This window comes from Camelus bactrianus, chromosome 3 (assembly GCF_048773025.1).
Source record: "Camelus bactrianus isolate YW-2024 breed Bactrian camel chromosome 3, ASM4877302v1, whole genome shotgun sequence".
Classification (NCBI taxonomy): domain Eukaryota; kingdom Metazoa; phylum Chordata; class Mammalia; order Artiodactyla; family Camelidae; genus Camelus; species Camelus bactrianus.
In genome coordinates this window covers 35,794,096-35,811,459 of record NC_133541.1, presented here as the reverse complement: position 1 = coordinate 35,811,459, position 17,364 = coordinate 35,794,096, and the positions used below count along the sequence as shown (strand labels likewise).

The 17,364-nt window shown below is 37.2% G+C and overlaps 2 protein-coding genes across 2 annotated transcripts in view; one reads left to right on the top strand and one right to left on the bottom strand.

Annotated features, from left to right (window-relative positions):
• The first annotated feature begins 331 nt into the window (after window positions 1-331).
• On the top strand, window positions 332-11,817 carry MOCS2 (molybdenum cofactor synthesis 2). Its single transcript, XM_010966301.3, has 6 exons — window positions 332-453; window positions 1,665-1,809; window positions 3,987-4,114; window positions 4,700-4,850; window positions 5,739-5,862; window positions 7,742-11,817. Exons 2-6 carry the CDS (start codon window positions 1,712-1,714, stop codon window positions 7,808-7,810), a joined length of 570 nt encoding a protein of 189 aa, XP_010964603.2. The 5' UTR covers window positions 332-453; window positions 1,665-1,711; the 3' UTR covers window positions 7,811-11,817.
• A 1,808-nt stretch (window positions 11,818-13,625) lies between these two features.
• The window catches only part of ITGA2 (integrin subunit alpha 2), a 95,395-nt gene continuing 91,656 nt past the window's right edge, over window positions 13,626-17,364 (bottom strand). Inside the window, exon 30 of the mRNA XM_010966302.3 lies at window positions 13,626-17,358. Coding sequence (XP_010964604.1) covers window positions 17,278-17,358 — 81 coding nt within the window. The 3' untranslated portion in view covers window positions 13,626-17,277. The remainder of the gene's footprint in view (window positions 17,359-17,364) is intronic.

The following is a 17,364-nucleotide window of genomic DNA, read 5'->3' as shown; positions in this document are numbered from 1 at the left end:
TAAGTATTTATGAAAGGTGCTGTAATACCATGTCAATTGAAGGCCCACTTCATGGTTTCTAAGAAGATATTGTTAGAGTTTTAGTTGTGGCATGCGAACATTATAAAAGTAAAAAGCATCCAGAAATTAGTCTGAATTGTACTTAAAACAATTTTTTTTCAAAACTTGAACTTGTAGATATACTGAAAGCTTTATGGGCACTTAATTTTCTCTAACTTATGAAGTGTCTTTAGATTAAAGAAATACATTTGGAAAACAAGAAAACCCAGCAAGGACAGTCAGAAAAGGACTATGAGTTGTTACCGTTAAAAGCGTGTTCTCTCTTTTTCAGGTTGAGGTGTTGTATTTTGCAGTAAGTGCTGAAATAACAGGAATTCGCTCAGAGACCATTTCTGTGCCACAAAAAATAAAAGCATTACAGCTGTGGAATGAGATAGAAACACGCCATCCTGGGTAAATGTTTTTTAGAATGCATGTGATTAACAGTTCTTAATATTTAAAAATGTGTGAGTAAATGATAAAAGTTAAAAAAAGTTAATTTTGATTTACATGCTTAATGTCAAAGGGTCATTAGTTGTATTTTTCTGGAACTACTCTTAAAAACTTAAATTCTAGTTTTTAAATGCAGAATTCCTTAAGAAAAGTTAAAGATATTTTACTGAAAAAACACAGTGAACTGAGATACTCTTAAAGAGACATGATTATATTTGCTTTTATAATTTACAAAATACTGAAAAATGTAGATTTTTGCATCTTTATAACATTATATGAAATTGTTACAAATTCTGTTAAAAATGTGTTCTTTAAACTTTTATGTCCTGCCCCTTCTTTAGAGAACTCAAAATAGAAATTTCTAAGATTGAAAGAAAATTGAAGGACAGTAAATCTTAGGTGCTGCTAAATTTGAGTTTTTGCAATATTTGATTTTTTTCCTGGTTCTTGAAAATGTATAATTTTACTGCTGTTTTTTCTGTCTCAAGTCTTTTGTGGAACAGAATATGAAAGTGGTTTATTTGAACGTATTCCAGGAATATTAATAGTGTCACTCAAATCCGTTTGGATATTTAACTTGGAAGTCCCAGTGATGTGTAAAAGATAGTCTACAATGTATGTTCAAAAAGAAAACCATTCCTTCTTGGCTTCATGTCTTTTAAATTCTTAAAGTGCTCTGTTAATCAATGAAATGTGGTGGGGCTTCTGGCCTATTTTACCTTTAATCATTTACCTACTGAGAGGCACCTGGTGCTTTGGAACCTTCCTAGGTACACTAGTATGCTTGTTTACTAAAGAAAGCTCCTGGTGAAGGCAGGAGGTACTAATTAAGTTTTCCTTTTTTTTTCCCCTGACCTGGTCTGAACGTTGTCTCCAGTCTAGTATTTTTTTTGTTTGTTTCTTTAATTTCCCAAGACACATAGCATCCAATAAAGAGTTGTTAGCAGTTTACTGTGTTCTTTGTGGAGAATAAGTGTATTCTTTAGTGGATATATCCATGTATTCTTTAGTGGATATATCCTTTCTCTGCAAAATATCAATTTGTTTAATTAGTAATTTTGTAGAAGATGCTTTATAAAGTAGTATTTATGTAACTTTAGTTGCAGCTGAGAAGATTTGGGGTCTCACACAGCATTGCTGCATCTAATTATACTTTTTTTTAATTCCTTCAGGTTGGCCGATGTCAGAAATCAGGTGATATTTGCTGTCCGTCAAGAATATGTCGAGCTTGGAGATCAGCTCCTCCAGCTACAATCAGGAGACGAAATTGCCATTATCCCCCCCATTAGTGGAGGATAGTGCTTTTGAGACATTTGGGTATGTGAGATACACTTTTCTTAACCAATCTTGTGGAGAAGGATCATGTAGATGACAACTTTTAAATGGTTTGATTTAACTGTGTCCTCTTTGTAACTCTGTCTGCAACAAATCTTATGAGAGCAGCAACTCTTGCATTGATGCAGACAGACTTATAAATACTCATCATCTCTTTATCAATTCTGTTGTAAACAGTTTACTTTAATGTCGTTTTGATACCTTCATTCTATTGATTTATCATAGTTTATTGAGATTTTATTTCATGTCAGGCCCATTGCTGGACACTGGAGTGTTAATATCTCTGTCTTGCAGAGGGGAAACTGAAATTCAGAGAAATTAAAAAGCTCATCTGTGATCACATAGCTAACAAGTGGCAGAGCCAACATTTGAATTTGGATTATTGGACTCCATGCACTTTTTCACAAATATGCTTGTTACTATTGGGCACAGAGAAATGTAGAAAAATTGCATTGCTAGAAAGTAAAAAGATCACCCTTCCTAAAAAGAAAGCTTACCATTTTCTAGGTATAAAGAGACAGCTTTATTACAGCTATATTGCAAGTGACTCTAGGACCAATGTCATCTTTCCATATTTCCAAATAATGTAGTCCATATCTGAGTAAGGTACTATATAAGAACATTTCTCAGTGTGATCTGGAGAGACAGAATGAGGCTTTATTTGTGAACTGAGGAATAAATAATGTAGAAATTAACTACCATCCTCAATTAAAAACTCTTGGTAAGTTAGGAATGAAAGAAAACTTTCTTAATTTGATAGTGTTTTTCTCCAAAATCAAGAGAAGGTATCATACTCAATGGGAAAACATTGGTTTCATTAAAGAAAGAAACAAGCCAAAGATGCCTATTTATTTTTTTCACCTACTTTTTTCCCCTTACTCTCCTGGAGGGTAGTGCCCCAAAATATGAAGAATAAATATCGCAAAGCAAATTGCCAAGCATGTTGATCGTGATTGGATTTTCTTAGTTCTACTGTTTGGAAATAATAGAATTCCTTGTTAGATATGTATCTCAATTTTATTTTGATTATAGAAAAGTGCTATTTTTTGGAGTTTGGAATTTATTCATAAGACAGTGGGCCGCTGTGGAAGGTGTGCTTGTGTGTCTGTGTGTGTGGTGACTAGAGCTGTTCTTTGGGAAGACGAAGATTACTCAACAGCATTGTGTATTATTTGAGTTTGATAGGATTTTAGAACCTATGTTCTTATAGAATCAAGTTGTGAAACTCGGGGTGTGATGTTCGTAGACCATGTTTGGATTTACTATATCATACTGCAAGAGAAAGAAGTAGAAGCAGCTTGGGTGGCATGTACAGGAGGTTGAAACATCCTGGAATCCACTGGCATATGAAAATTTGTCTTTTTTTTTTTTTTTTCTCCTGATAGCATGAGCCTCTTATCTTAACCACACTTCCCCAGCCCCCATTCTCTGTCTCAGAACCCTGTTTTTTTCCATATGCTTTCCCTAATTGTAATTCCCATTTATTCCTTTGCTCTTACTCCAGTGTAAGCACCCTGAGTGCAGGAGCCAGGTCTTTTGTTCCCTGGTCTATATCCAGCGCAGGGGATCCAGTTTCTGAACCTTAGTGAGTCTGTTATAAATGCTGATGAATGAAATGACAAATGCGTGGCAAAGTACTTTTACAGCATCTGGTGAAGAGGCATGCATTCCATTCCCTTATTTCCTCAATTACCTAACTGAGCTTGTGTCTGATAGTGAAATGAACCTAGTTCCTGTGGAGTCACCATCGTTTCTGCTCTCTCTCCTTTTTAGATAAAGAAAAAGGCAGTTCTGGGTGTGGTGCTTGGTAATATAGGTGTTAGAGGTGATGTGCATGTGGGTGAAGGTGTCACGTCTGAACAGGAGGTTAAGAGTAGCAATTCCAGAATTTGGAATACATTGGCGTATGAGGTAGATTACATTTTAAGTGATCATGTTAGTAGTGAATTCCTTTTTATATCATGCTTGATTCATTAGGGATATTTGTAAAATTATTGAGTTCTGCTAAAATTTTACACTTGCTTGTTTTTATCATTCATATCAAATCATGCCTCCTAACACATCTAATGCAGAAAAAAATATAAATTGAAACACAGCCTATAAGTGGAGTGTTCTGCCTCTGGTACCAATATTAAAGTTTCTTACTATCTTATTTCTAGGAAAGATATGAATGAAGTTGAAGAGAAATCTAAAGATATAATAAAACTCACATCTGAGAAACTTTCCATAGATGAAGTCTCACGGCTGGTGATTTCTCCACTCTGTGGTGCAATATCCCTATTTGTAGGTGAGTTGCAGTTTTTACAGAACCTATTGACTATACAAGACAATAGAAATTATCAAGTGTTTCTCATGTTCAGTTTTAATAGAGGATTTTAAGATACTGAGCAGTAAGCCAAGATTACCCATGGTAGTGAGTAGAAATTTTTTAGTTCTTGTTTTGTTTTAGTAATCTTCAAATTAACCTATGTTAAAGGCAAAGAAAAAAAAAGTCGGATAACAGTCATTATTAGCAGAGAGAATTCTGTATTTTCCAAATATTGAGAGGAAAGAAATGGTGAAGATAGTATCTTAATGATAATCCTGAGAAGACAGTTTTCCTTTTAAGGGTCAAGTGTTAATTGTTAGAGTACTTACTGGTTTGTTGTATGAATGTTTTCAGTAAGCTTGGCAGATCAGTGTCATTTTACTTCCTTATCTTTCTGATAATTACCTTTTGATTTTCTAATCAAGTTTTTGTCTTCAGAAGATTTCAAAGTAATTTTTAGACAATCAGTATGCTACTTGTCTATTCAAAAATAATCCTTTTTTATTCTGTTAGTGTGCATTTCTGTTTTAAGGAGAAATTTTAATAGTAATTTTTTTTTTTTAGGGATTACAAGGAATAACTTTGAAGGGAAGAAAGTCATTAGCTTAGAATATGAAGCATATCTACCAATGGCGGAAAATGAAATCAGAAAAATTTGTATTGACATTAGGCAAAAATGGCCAGTCAGACACATAGCAGTATTCCATCGACTTGGGTATGATTCCTTTTATCAATTTAAAAGTTAAGCATAGTTGTTTTCCACTTTTATACTAATTCTGATTCTAGAATCTTTCATTGGCATCCTGCATTACCTTGGGAGGGAGATTTGTGTATTCTGGCAGAGGGTGCCTTTTAGGCTGGTTGTTACGTTGTAGTATTTGGAGAGTGGCTGATGCTGGAACAAAGTCCAAACGTGCAAGACTCAGGCTCTGTGCCCAACAGCCTGGGCTGATATGTGCTAAAGGCCCTGAGGCCCTTTCAGAACTATTTTGTAGTCTGGACTCTGTTTAAATGACAGTCTCTTAAGAGAATTTTTTTTATATAAATGCCTTTTAAGGTCCTTAAATTAGTTTGCCTTTTTGCACCACAAAGAAGAGTGGTGTTCCATACTTTGAAAAGAACCTCACAATTGAGACTAAATTTATCATCTATTAGTTATTAATTAGTAAGTGTAATTTTAAAAATAATGTTAATAATTCTGTTATTTACTATTTATTGCTATTTAATATTGTAAATTCTCTTTTGTGTTCATCCTGGGATAACTTTGTATCTTTCGACATTACCTGGCACTGTGCCTCGTTTGTTTGAATCAGGTATTTATTTGTTGAATCAGTGAAAGTTGCCTTTCTCCTTGGTGCCCATCAAATAAATTTAGTGAGTAGCTGTTAACAAGTTAGTCACAACCTCGACCTCCCCTCTGCCAAAAGCAGCTGGGATGAATTAATGTTTTATACTACATGGGATGTTTAGGTAAAACAGAACTGAGTGTTTGGTTCCAGGGATGCTTCACTGGAAATTCCCCCCTCCCCATGAATCTAATAGTAGATTCTTTAACAAGTATCCTCAGAGGAGGTGATGAATTTTTTTCTTCATTTTGCTAAAGCTTAGTTCCGGTGTCGGAAGTGAGCATTATCATTGCTGTGTCTTCAGCCCACAGGGCTGCAGCCCTCGAAGCTGTGAGCTATGCCATTGATACTTTAAAAGCCAGGGTGCCCATATGGAAGAAGGTAAGTCCAGACCATCTCTGATTTTGCCTTTGGGCATGATTTTTCTCAGGAATTTTTAAAGGCTAAGGAAGAAGAGTACATACAGAATTTGTATTCATGGGCCTTCATTGACTTTGTAGAACCTTGTTTTTTTAATCTGTGAAATAAGATGTCTGTGTAATAATATACTTTTGAAGGTTGTTAAGCATGAAAAATATGTGCACCGAAGAATGCATGGTGCGGAGTAGACCACAACAAGTGGTAACAGAATTCCTCGTCTGGGCCATTCCGGTGGTTCATATATGAAGTAATACTTAGATTAGAATTCCCTTCAATTAGAGGGTCTTTCCTTTGGAGAGTGGGAATAATGTGTGGCTGTTTAAACAGTGGCTAAATTAGGGGTTCCTCAGGAAAAAAGAGCATTCTGGAGCTCCTTCATCTTTGGAAGAGAAAAGGATAGGATATTGCCTCCTTGGAGAACATGCATAGTGAGTGGGTTTAAAAGCCTGAATTGGAAATTCTAGCTTATTTTCTGTCCGTACGTGAAACCCATCAATAAAAGCAAACAATTCTCTGGTTAAATAGAACATTCTGAAGAGATGAAAAGGCCCAGCTCCCTAATTTCTCGCCTGGCGTGCTAACCTCCACAGTGGCATTGCTCTGTACCCTCAGACATGTGTAATGACCTTTAAGAGCCTAGAACTGCCTGCAGCTTTGTGGCTGAGAGCAAGGCTGAGGAAGGCATTCAGCGCCCAGTAGAGCAGAAGGCCAGGAGCTGAGGCCAGAGGGCGAGTCCTTCCTAGGAGCCTCTTGCCTCAGGCAGTGGTGCAGTGAGCATATTGGACTCTGAACCACTGTGACATTTAGTGACCATATTTACTGAATAAAAATTGAAACCCACTGAAACTCAGGTATCTGGCTGATTTGCTGTGAACAGGGCGGCCACAGTTTTGATGGAACATGAGACAGGCCCCTGGAGAGAGCGAGACAGGGAGAGCATTCCAGAATGAGTTGTGAGCTTGGCTGACAGAGGTGGCTTTCTTTACCCGAGAGGAAAGAATGAACAGTCAGCTGACAAAGTAGATGAGAGGGAACCCCCTTTACCCCTGAATAAGGCAGTGGGCAGGAGTTGGGGCACGCTCTCGTTTTTATGCTTGAGGACCAGCTGGGCTTTCTATTTACTTTTCTATCTGTAGAGGGTGGGAGGGTGTACAGGTGTTCAGAGGACAGTTGAATTCAGATTTCTACTCCTACAGAAACAGAATCTGACTAGAGAGGGGGAAGAGAAAACGATAATTCTTATTCCCCTTCCTCCCCAGGTTAGCTGAATCCTAGTCTGGTTCTGGTCTCATCCTGTGCTTTAGATCATCTGTGATACAGGCCAGGGGTGGACAGGGGGCTAGGGCACATACTTACAGAGCGTTTGTCCCCAGAACGCAGCTCAGACCTGTTTAAGAACCTCTGTGGCAGTTTCTTAATTTCACAGCTAATAGAAATGTCCTTCCTGCCTTTGGAAAAGCATGTTTAGAAATGTAGAAGTAGTAGGAGTGTTTGGAAAGAAAAAAAGGTTTAAAGACCTTCCATCTTCCCTGTATAACCTTTGCCAGGCTGTCTCCTGTCTTGGTCCTGAGTGGAATTAATTGTGTATTCCTTTCTGTGTTGCCCCTTGTCTTGTTAAGGCTTCTCTTCTGTCATTTCTCCTACCGGACTGAGTCCTTGCATGCAGGGAACATGTTTATTCATTTTTCTGCTCTCAATGCCTTATGCAAATAGCCATTGGATTGTTAAAAGAGCAACAGATTTAAATAGTTGTGATATTCATTTTCATGATTTATTCAAATATATTTGCATTTATTAAAATACTCTCTTTTGAACTTTTGTTATGGTTCTGTTTTTTTAGGAAATGTATGAAGAATCATCATCATCTTGGAAAAGAAACAAAGAATGCTTTTGGGCAACCAGTGATTAAATCATTTATGGTTTTTAGAGTCCTGAGATATTATTTTGATAAATTTTTATCTTTGATCACATTTTGATTTTTCTTCTGCAGAAGATAGTGTACTGATACTTATGTAAATGAGTGGAAAAAAAGAGAGAAAAGTAAAATAAATGTGTGTTTAGAATGAGGGCTTATATGGGAACTAGAGACAGAGGAAAGACTTTAGGAAAAGAATGGAAGAATAATTTAAGTTTGAGGAAAGATACTTGTGGTAGGCATATTATTCCATGACTAAGTTCTGATTGTAACTTACACTGAAGTGTGGCCCCCTTCTCAGTGACTGTGTCTCAGAGGCTGCCCCCAGCCCCTCGCCCCTATACCCAGTGATGTCATTGTTACCAGGGGTGCATTATAGGAATATTGGCAGAACTGGAAGTTATAAAAGGTCTTTACCAGACACTCTTGATATGATGTATTTTTGGAATCTATATATTTTAAAAATAAGCTAAATAAACACATGATTTTAAAGTTTAAAAGCCATATTTACCTATTTTTAAAAATTCAGTAATAGCTATTTCAAAATATGGAGATTTCTAGTATTTCAGAATGTATAATCTTACCATAACACATACTGTATTTCATTAGTTATTAGTATTGTATCAATACATGAATTAGCTGAAAATTGTAAAACCAGGCAAACTAACTAGCAACAAGGATGCTTTGTGCTATAATGTTGGTTATAAAATTGGATCCACAACCAATTGAAAGGGAAAATTATATAATTATTTAGTTAAAAGCATTTTCAGATCATTTTTAATTGCTTAAGTAACCTTGTCATTAGTGAAGTTGTTAATAAAGCTATGCTTTCTGCAATCTTTATACTAAACAATGGTCCAATTTTTGTGTGGACAATTTATATGCTATCTTGATAGATCTTAGTATATAAATTCCATACAGTTTGTTTTTTAATTGACATATATTGGATTTACAATATTGTGTTAGTTTCTGGAGTACAGCACAGTGATTTGGGGTTTTTTTGGCAGATTATATTCCATTATAGGTTTTTACAAGATACTGGGTGTAATTCCCCATTCTATGCAGTAAATCGTTGTTGCTTATCTGTGTTATGTATAGTAGTTTGTATCTGTTAATCCCATACTCCTAATTTGTCCCTCCCTGCTCCCTCTTCACTTTGGTAACCATAAGTTTACTTTCTATGTCTATGAGTCTGTTTCTGTTTTTAGAGATTTATTTGTATTATTTTTTAGATTCCATGTGTAAGTGGTATCATATAGTATTTTTCTTTCTCTGACTTATTTCACTAAGCATGATATTCTGTAGGTCCATCCATGTTGCTGCAAATGGCAATATTTCATTCTTTTTTATGGCCGAGTAATATTCCAGTGTGTGTATTTGTGTATATAATTATACACATATCTTAAGCCAGTTATCTTTGATGGGCACTTGGGTTGCTTCCGTGTCTTGGCTAGTTTAAGTAGTATGGCTGTGAACATTGGAGTGCATGTATCTTTTTGAATTAGAATTTTTGTGTTTTCTGGGTATATGCCCAAGGGTGGAATTGCTGGATCATATGGTGGTTCTATTTTTAGTTTTTTAAGAAACCTCTATACTGTTTTCCATAATGTCTGCACCAATTTACATTTCCATCAGTAGTGTACAAGGGTTCCCTTTTCTCCACATCCTTTTCAGCATGTATTATTTCTAGACATTTTGATGATAGTCAGTTTGGACTGGTGTGAGGTGATTACTTATTGTGGTTTTAATTTGCATTTCTCTTGTTTGTTTTCTGAGGGGGAGGTAATTAGGTTTTTTCATTGGTTTCCGCTTTGAGGAGGTACTGGGGATTGAACCCGGGACCTCTTGCGTGCTGAGCATGCGCTCTACCACTTCCTTCTAGCCTGCAGTTTCTACAGAGAAATCAGGTAATAACCTTATAGGGGTTCCCTTGTAAAGGATCCTTTGTTCTTTCTCTTGCTGCCTTTAGAATCCTCATTTTAACTTTTGCCATTTTAATTTTGATATGTCTTGGTATGCGTCTCTTCGGGCTCATCCTGTTTGGGACCCTCTGTGTTTCCTGTACCTGAATATCTGTTTCCTTTTTTAGGTTTGGGATGTTTTTGAACATAAGACATGACACCATAAAACTCCTAGAATAGAACATCGGTGAAACATTCCTTGACATAGATTTGAGCAATATTTTCTTAGATTAGTCTCCCAAGGCAAAAGAAATAAAAAGAAAAAATAAACAAATGGGACCTAACGAAACATTTTTTACCTGAGGAATTTATTCAAATCTTGAGTGCCTGTTCTGTGCTGGGCACCACCAGTGGTCCTTGTCCACCATCTTTATGGACCACGGGGAAGGTCCTGTGTCCTGGCTTTGGCTGGGACCTATGGGACAGCCATGTAGACATTAGGAATCTCCTCTGCTTTGGTGCTTATTCCTTACCTGTCCAGAAATTGGGCCACAGGATCTTGGGAAGGCAGACAAATCCTCCACCAGCTATTCCTCTGCTGTGGTGTCTGGCCTCAGCTTTACCCTCTCTGAATTTAGTGCCTCCCTCTCCCTTCCACCAAACTATCCTGCTCCCATTTGAGAACAAGGGCTGGTGATTGGACAAGAGTCAGTTGCATTCTGTCTGAAAGCACATTGTCATTAGGTTACTGGGCCACCAAGTGTTCCTAGGATTTTGTACCTATGTGTTAGTATGATATTTGTTTATTATGTCATATATGTTCATCTGAGATATGTGTGGATTTCAGGATTTTCCTTGGCAGATATTTCTCCAGAGGGTCTTTATTGATGGTAGTTATATTTTTAAAGAATATGACTTTCTTTAAGCATTTTTTTTAAAGAATCGTGCCGTCATTAAGTTGGGTTTGTTTTAAGTTAAGAACACAAACTGTTATGCTTTTCAGTCTGCAATACAAAGGTTAAGGAGTTAATCTGGGGCATGCTGAAATTAGGATGGGACATCTCTGATGAAATCTTTTTAGTTCATTGCAGTAGGACTTAAATGGGGTCTTTGTTGATCCTGACTTTCCTGGGAGTGGCAGAGTTAATTGGTGGTGAGACAGTAAGGGGCTAGCATCACTCTGACACAGCCTTTCTAGATCTGTAACTTGGCTGCTTAAGGAATCAAGTAACCTAAGAAAAACCAGCCTTTAAGTGGATTGTAAGGTTTAAAAAGTTGCTTTGGAACTGTGGCTCTGTATGACAGCATAGGTAAGTCCACTCAAGAAGCAGGAAATTCAGATGACTTGGGTTTCAAGTTTTTCAACAGGTAGTAAAATGGAAAGAATTTTATCTTTGAATGAAAGTAACAACAGATGATCAACATGATGTGTTTCATGGTTTTGTGGATATTTTTGTCCTTTGGATATGATGTTGAGTCACAGTACATTTTCAGTATGTTTTGAGAAATAGTGATTAAGAAACCAGAAGTTTGAGTGTGGATCTTAGATCCCTGAATGACCTGTTGGAGGATTAGAAGATGAGACCTGGGTATCTCTTGAATCCAGCCCTGCCCTTGCCCTTGCCCTTCTCTCTTCCTCTCTTCATTTAACTTTATAATGTGTAAATGGAATTGCTTGATACAGTCAGAATTCAGCTGGAGTGATATGTCTAGGGAAAAAAAAGTATTCTAAATTATCTAGAAAGAGTGCTATGAAATCTAAAGCTGATTTTAACATGTTCTAAAGTGTAGCTATGATTTGATTTACCTACATTTTTGCTTGCTATAATTTATTAAATATTTTGACTTTTCTTCCTTTACTCCCTTAGTTTTCAGCTTATTATGAAAAGTATAAAAAGGAATGCCAAATATTTCTTCCTTTAATTCACATCTCTCACTGACAATTTGGAATTCATGATGTTGACAGATTTTTTTTTTAATTGAAGTATAGTCGGTTACAGTGTGTCAGTTTCTGGTGTACAGCGTAATGTCCTCATCATGCATATATATACATATATTTGTTTTCATATTTTTCATTAAAGGTTATTATAAGATATTGAATATAGTTTCCTGTGCTATACAGAAGAAATTTGTTTTTTATCTATTTTTATATATAGTGGTTAACCTTTTCAAATCTCAAACTCCCAAATTTATCCCTTCCCACCTGCTTTCCTCCGGTAACCATAAAATTGTTTTACTATGTGAGTCTGTTTCTGTTTAGTAGATGCATTCATTAGTGTCCTCTTTTTTCTTTCCTTTTTTTTTATTAGAGTCCACATATGAGTGATATCATGGTATTTTTCTTTCTCTTTCTGGCTTACTTCACTTAGAATGATGATCTCCAGTTCCATCCATGTTGCTGCAAATGGCATTATTTTATTATTTTATTTTTTATAGCTGAGTAGTATTCCATTGTATATATATACCACAGCTTCTTTATCCAGTCATCTGCTGATGGGTATTTAAGTTGCTTCCATGTCTTGGTTATTGTATATAGTGCTGCTGTAAACATTGGGGTGCATGTATCTTTCCAAATTAAATTCCTTCCGGATATATGCCCAGGAGTGGGATTGCTGGACCATATGGTAAGTCTGTTTTTAGTTTTTTTAGGAATCTCCATACTGTTTTCCATAATGACAATCCATCTGTCACTTCTCTTGAGGCAATAATTTGTGTGATGTAGTTAGGTAGCTCATCCAGCAGAGGGCGGTGGAGTCAGGGCTATGTAAGAGCAACTCGAGTTAGCTTTTTAGTTGGTTACTTTTGCACAGAACCAAAAAGTTCAGTTAATAGCCTTTTTCTTTTGGTTAGGTTGGAGTGGTCCTCAGATAAAAATCAGTGCCTGTTTTTGAGTAAGATGATTTCCAGTTTTTAACTGGTATTTTAGTTTAAATATTAATGGTTGTGGTAGGATGAGGAATTTTTTTTTAATGCTCTGTGTAGTTTTTAACAGGTGATGTAGAATAAATGAAAGGAATTATTTTTTAAAGAAACAAATAAAAAGCTGTTTTTTGATTTGGGAGAGAATGGTAGCTTTGATACAGGTCTTTAGCAGTACTTCTTAATCTACTCTGTGACAAAACAAACAAAAATGAATGTTGTTCTTCTCCAAAGTTGTATTCTAGTGGACAGAGCATATCAAACACACTTACTGGTGGTGGTTCTGCAATAAGCTGCTCTTATGACATAGTTCACCAGAGCTGAGATGGAGTGAATGGAGGGCGGCATGTGAGGGATCCCCTGATCGGGAACAGAGATGCTTGTGCCTCAGTGTGAAAGGCAGCGCATTCCCCCCAGGCTCTGCATCGATGCACCAGCTATGCAATGATGGCCAGTCTCTGAGCCTGGTACGTAGCTTGTTTTATAATCATACTTAATCCTTAAGAATATATAAACCCTCTTGCTTACTGTTAAAAAGTTTAAACTATGCAGATGACAGCTCTGCTAGGCTGTAACACTTCGGCCAATTTTTTCTGTCGCAAGCACGTATTTCTGGAGGTAAATTGTGTCTCAGGGCAGCGCTTTACAAACTTTAACATAGCATGAATCATTTGGCGATCTTAAATTTCCGACTGGAATTCAGTTCTCGTTGTCACCTGGGATCTGCATTTTGTAACAGGTTCTGGGTGATTCAGCGCTGCCTACCCTTTGACTGCACTATGAGGAGCAAGGTTTTACAACTAGTCCCCGAACTATGAAGACAGTTAAAGGTTCCTGCAAAGCATCTTTGTGGCCACTGCTACTAATGTAAGAGATTAGATACATCCTTACTTTTCTTACACTGTCCTGAAGGTGTTCTGAGGCACAGTGAGTGCATAAGATATAGTGAAACACATAAGTTATAAAATTCAAATTCCAAAGTAAATAGCTTTACTTTCAAAATGATTTAATGATATTTAGTAATGTGGCATGGTAAAGAGTGGCTTACAATTAAATAATAATTTTCATACTTGAATAGGAGAAAAGCTCTTGTTGATTACAGCTCCAATTTGATTTTTTTGTTTCTTAGAAATCAAATTGTGACACTTCATTGTACAAACATGCATACATTTCAGTATTTTTGGTGTGAAAAAAAGATGAGTTAATCAAAAAAGCAAATATACTTATCACATCTTAAAGATTTATACATTACATATGAACGAAACTATCCAAGACAATCTGTCTTTAAAAAATACACATTTTGAACATAGTCGTGCAATATATACATTTATATTTTGACTTTTATCTGCCAAAATATTTCAGGTACATATGAAACCATCTTTTTATATTTACATAATGGCTACATTTTCATTAAAGTTCAAAGTAGTAGTTAACATTCTTATTTATTTCAAACTTTACCCCCATGTAAATACCTTTTACCTCTAGATGTTTAGTCTTTTGAATTGATTAAAATGAGTATGTGTTAATGAAGGGCATAGTCCTGGAAGGTTATGTATGTGATTATTTTGTGTGTGCAAATTGAAGTATTAAAGGTGGACCAGGGAGCTCAGTTTGAGGAATCCTGTTTAATGTCTTAATTTATGAGATTTTCATATATTGAGTTATAGCTGTGTATCAATAGTTAAATACATTATAAAATTACACCTTTTATAATAACTTTTAGTATAATCACTTGTGTGATTATGATAAATTGGTTTTAGTTTTCTTTTCACAGTTAATAGGTAACTTTGACTACTTTATGAAAGTAACAGCCAGCTAGGAAAAATTTCTGGCCAGCTCTTTGCTGCAAAAATGAATGATGCACAATTTCAAATAATGCAATTTCTTCACAGACTATTTTACCATATTACTATTTTATAAGGCTTGTGTGGCAGCCATGCATATAGCACCTCAATTTTTATCACATTTTGTATATATTGTCTATACACCATTTATGAAATGGAAATTTTAAGACAGCATCTTTTAAGCCCCATATTCTACTTAACTTTTAAAACAAAAGTATGACTGAATAAGAATACATAGCTGTTTTTTTCAAACAGTTTTTTAATTTTTTGGATGAATATTCAACCTTTGTTTAAAAGTGTTTGAGAAATAATTCCTCTCTAGAGCCTCTGCCTCAAATCTGTGACCTGTTAACAGAAGTTGTATATTTAGGCAACTTGCTCAATCGGGGTGATATTGCCTCCCAGGAGGCGCTCCACAATGTCTGGAGGCAACTAGGGGGAGAGGCTGCTTCTGGTACTGGTAGGTAGAGGCCAGGGACGCTTTTAAACATCCTGCCATGCACAGGACAGCACCCACAAGAATGAATTACCTGGCACCCAGTGTCAGGAGTGTCGCGGTTGAGAAGCCCTGCCCCAGTGGGATAAACAGTGCAGAGACAAGTCGTGACTTTTTAGGGGAAAAAAAAAGGGAAACTGCCATCAAGGCAGATTGTCTAAGGCAGGTCTTGCCAGAGCTCTGTGTGTATGTGACCTCAGCTTAGTGTTTATCTGAGGAAGTGAGGCAGAGTAAAGTAAAAGGATGACATCCTGTAATTCTCAGTATATTACATTGAAGAACTAGCACATATATACAGCAGTTACCCAGTTTATTAAATAGTCTTTATCAGCTTAATGCCAATTTCTCCTCCACTCTTTTTTAAACGAAAATTTTATTGGACTGAGACAGTGTTTGAGTCCACACAGCTGTTATAAGATTGGTTTCTAGCACCTGTAACTAGAGAATAACATGCTGTTCTTGCTACAAACTCCAGGCGCTTTATGGCTAATTGTTTGCTTTTCCTTTGTTTCGTCAAATACAAAGTAATGAAACTGTGCAGACAGACAGCCCATGACTGCCATTACAGAGGCCAGGCATACGTGGGCAAATACCTGTTTTCCTCTGACTTCCTTTCAGAGTCAGATTCTTGGAGGATTGTCTATTTGCATTACAAGAAACCCAGATAGTAGATTTTTAAATTTAAAAGCGTCGCTGCTGAGCTCCAACCCAGTCTCCCATTTCATAACGAGGACACTGAAGTTTACAGAGGCTGAGTGACTTGTCTGAAGCTTTAGGTATGTATATTCTGACATAAAATAGTCCCCCGACCTTCACTGGTGCCCCCTCTCCCAGTCCCTCCTAGAGCACGTGTGGGCTCAGAACCAGAGAAAAGAAGGTGCAGAAGTGGGTGGTGTTGCTCATGAAGGCCCATTTACATCCTAAGGACCAGGATGCTTGTTACAATACAGATCACCGGGCCTCATCCCAGTCTGACCCTTAGACTCTCAGGCACTGGGGACTAAGACGCTGCCTGGGGAGCAAACTCCCGGGTGAAAGTCCTTCTGGAAGTTTAAGTCCTCCAGAAACAGACAAGCACAGCTGGTGCACATGCTGACTTGGTGGTTTCTAATGTCTCCTTGTAGCTTCTTGCAAATTCCTGAGATGTTTATACTTTACCTTGTTTATGCTGCCTGAAATCCCAAAAGTTAGAAATTCACTTGCTTATTTTTCTTTACATGTTTAGCAACAAATGAAAATAGCTCCCTGAAGTTAAGGGGATTGTACGGGAATTCACTCCAAGTATGGAAGTTAAACAGATGACTTCCTCTTCACACCTGGTGAAGAATTGCTGCCCCGGGAATGGGAGAGGGTGGGTAACTCCGGCGTCCTACAGAGGAAGGCGGGCAGCAGTGGCCTTCGAGAATATGGGGTGCCAGGAGGTGGGGGAGAGGTTCAGTGTGGAAGGAGGAAGGTTTCCAAAGAAATTACTCACCTTTTAGCAATTCACAAGGTCCCTGCCTGCCTGCCAGCCAGCCATAAACCCTAAAGGAGAAAGGAAATTTCCTCTCCCTTCCAGGTGGGACCTCCAGCAGAGAGAAATGCGGTTACACATTTTAAACAGAAGTTTGTGCTTTGGCCTCTAGACACCCCCGACCCCGCCACCTGAATGGCAGTTTCCCCTGCAGTAGGCACACGGGAGGCTCCTAGCGGGCGGTCAAGCATGTTTTGATAAGTCCATCATTGCAAGAAAGGGACTTGGAGGAGGCAGCTGTGGGCTGACAAAGCAAATTTTACCTAGTTTATAAACAAAATTATCACTGAAAATATCCTCTGTGGCAACTTTTGATGAGCAGCATAAGTTGAAGGCCTGTGTTAGTTTCCCATCAGCATCAATATCCAAGCTAATTACACACCTATACCAAGTACTCTTCCATTTTTGTTGTTGTTTAAAAACAATCATTTTAAATGATTGGGTCCCCCCCACCCCCAGATAAGGGTTATTATATTTTTCTTTAAGACGTCTACTGTTTGGAAGCATTTCATGTTTCTGACACAATACACATTACAAACTGAACCAGCCAGCGTAAAGACCACTTTTCCCCCATATAAAATAAGTCTTTTACCCTTTATACTCCTAACCCTCTCAAACCTCCCACGATTTCTTTACAAACCGACCTGCAGTTTTCTTAAAATATCAGGCTAGTGTACCTATCACATTATAAAATTACACTGGGATTTAAAAAAAAATCCATTCATGCAAATAGCAAACCCTGGCTGTGACGCTTCCTCTTCCCAAGGCAGTGGGAACTGCTGGGTGATTCAGCTGTTGAGTTCTGTGGTCTCATCTATTTCATCTGGATTTTTGGTCATTTTTTCATATTTTCTTTTGAAGAATCCAAGCTGTAA

Bases quoted from the DNA above. Each gene is read 5' to 3' on its own strand.
- MOCS2 (XM_010966301.3), top strand. From the start codon at position 1,712: ATGTCGAGCTTGGAGATCAGCTCCTCCAGCTACAATCAGGAGACGAAA. The intron at 1,810-3,986 runs GTATGTGAGATA...TCTTATTTCTAG, and splicing joins AGTGCTTTTGAGACATTTGG to GAAAGATATGAATGAAGTTG. The intron at 5,863-7,741 runs GTAAGTCCAGAC...CTGTTTTTTTAG, and splicing joins GGGTGCCCATATGGAAGAAG to GAAATGTATGAAGAATCATC.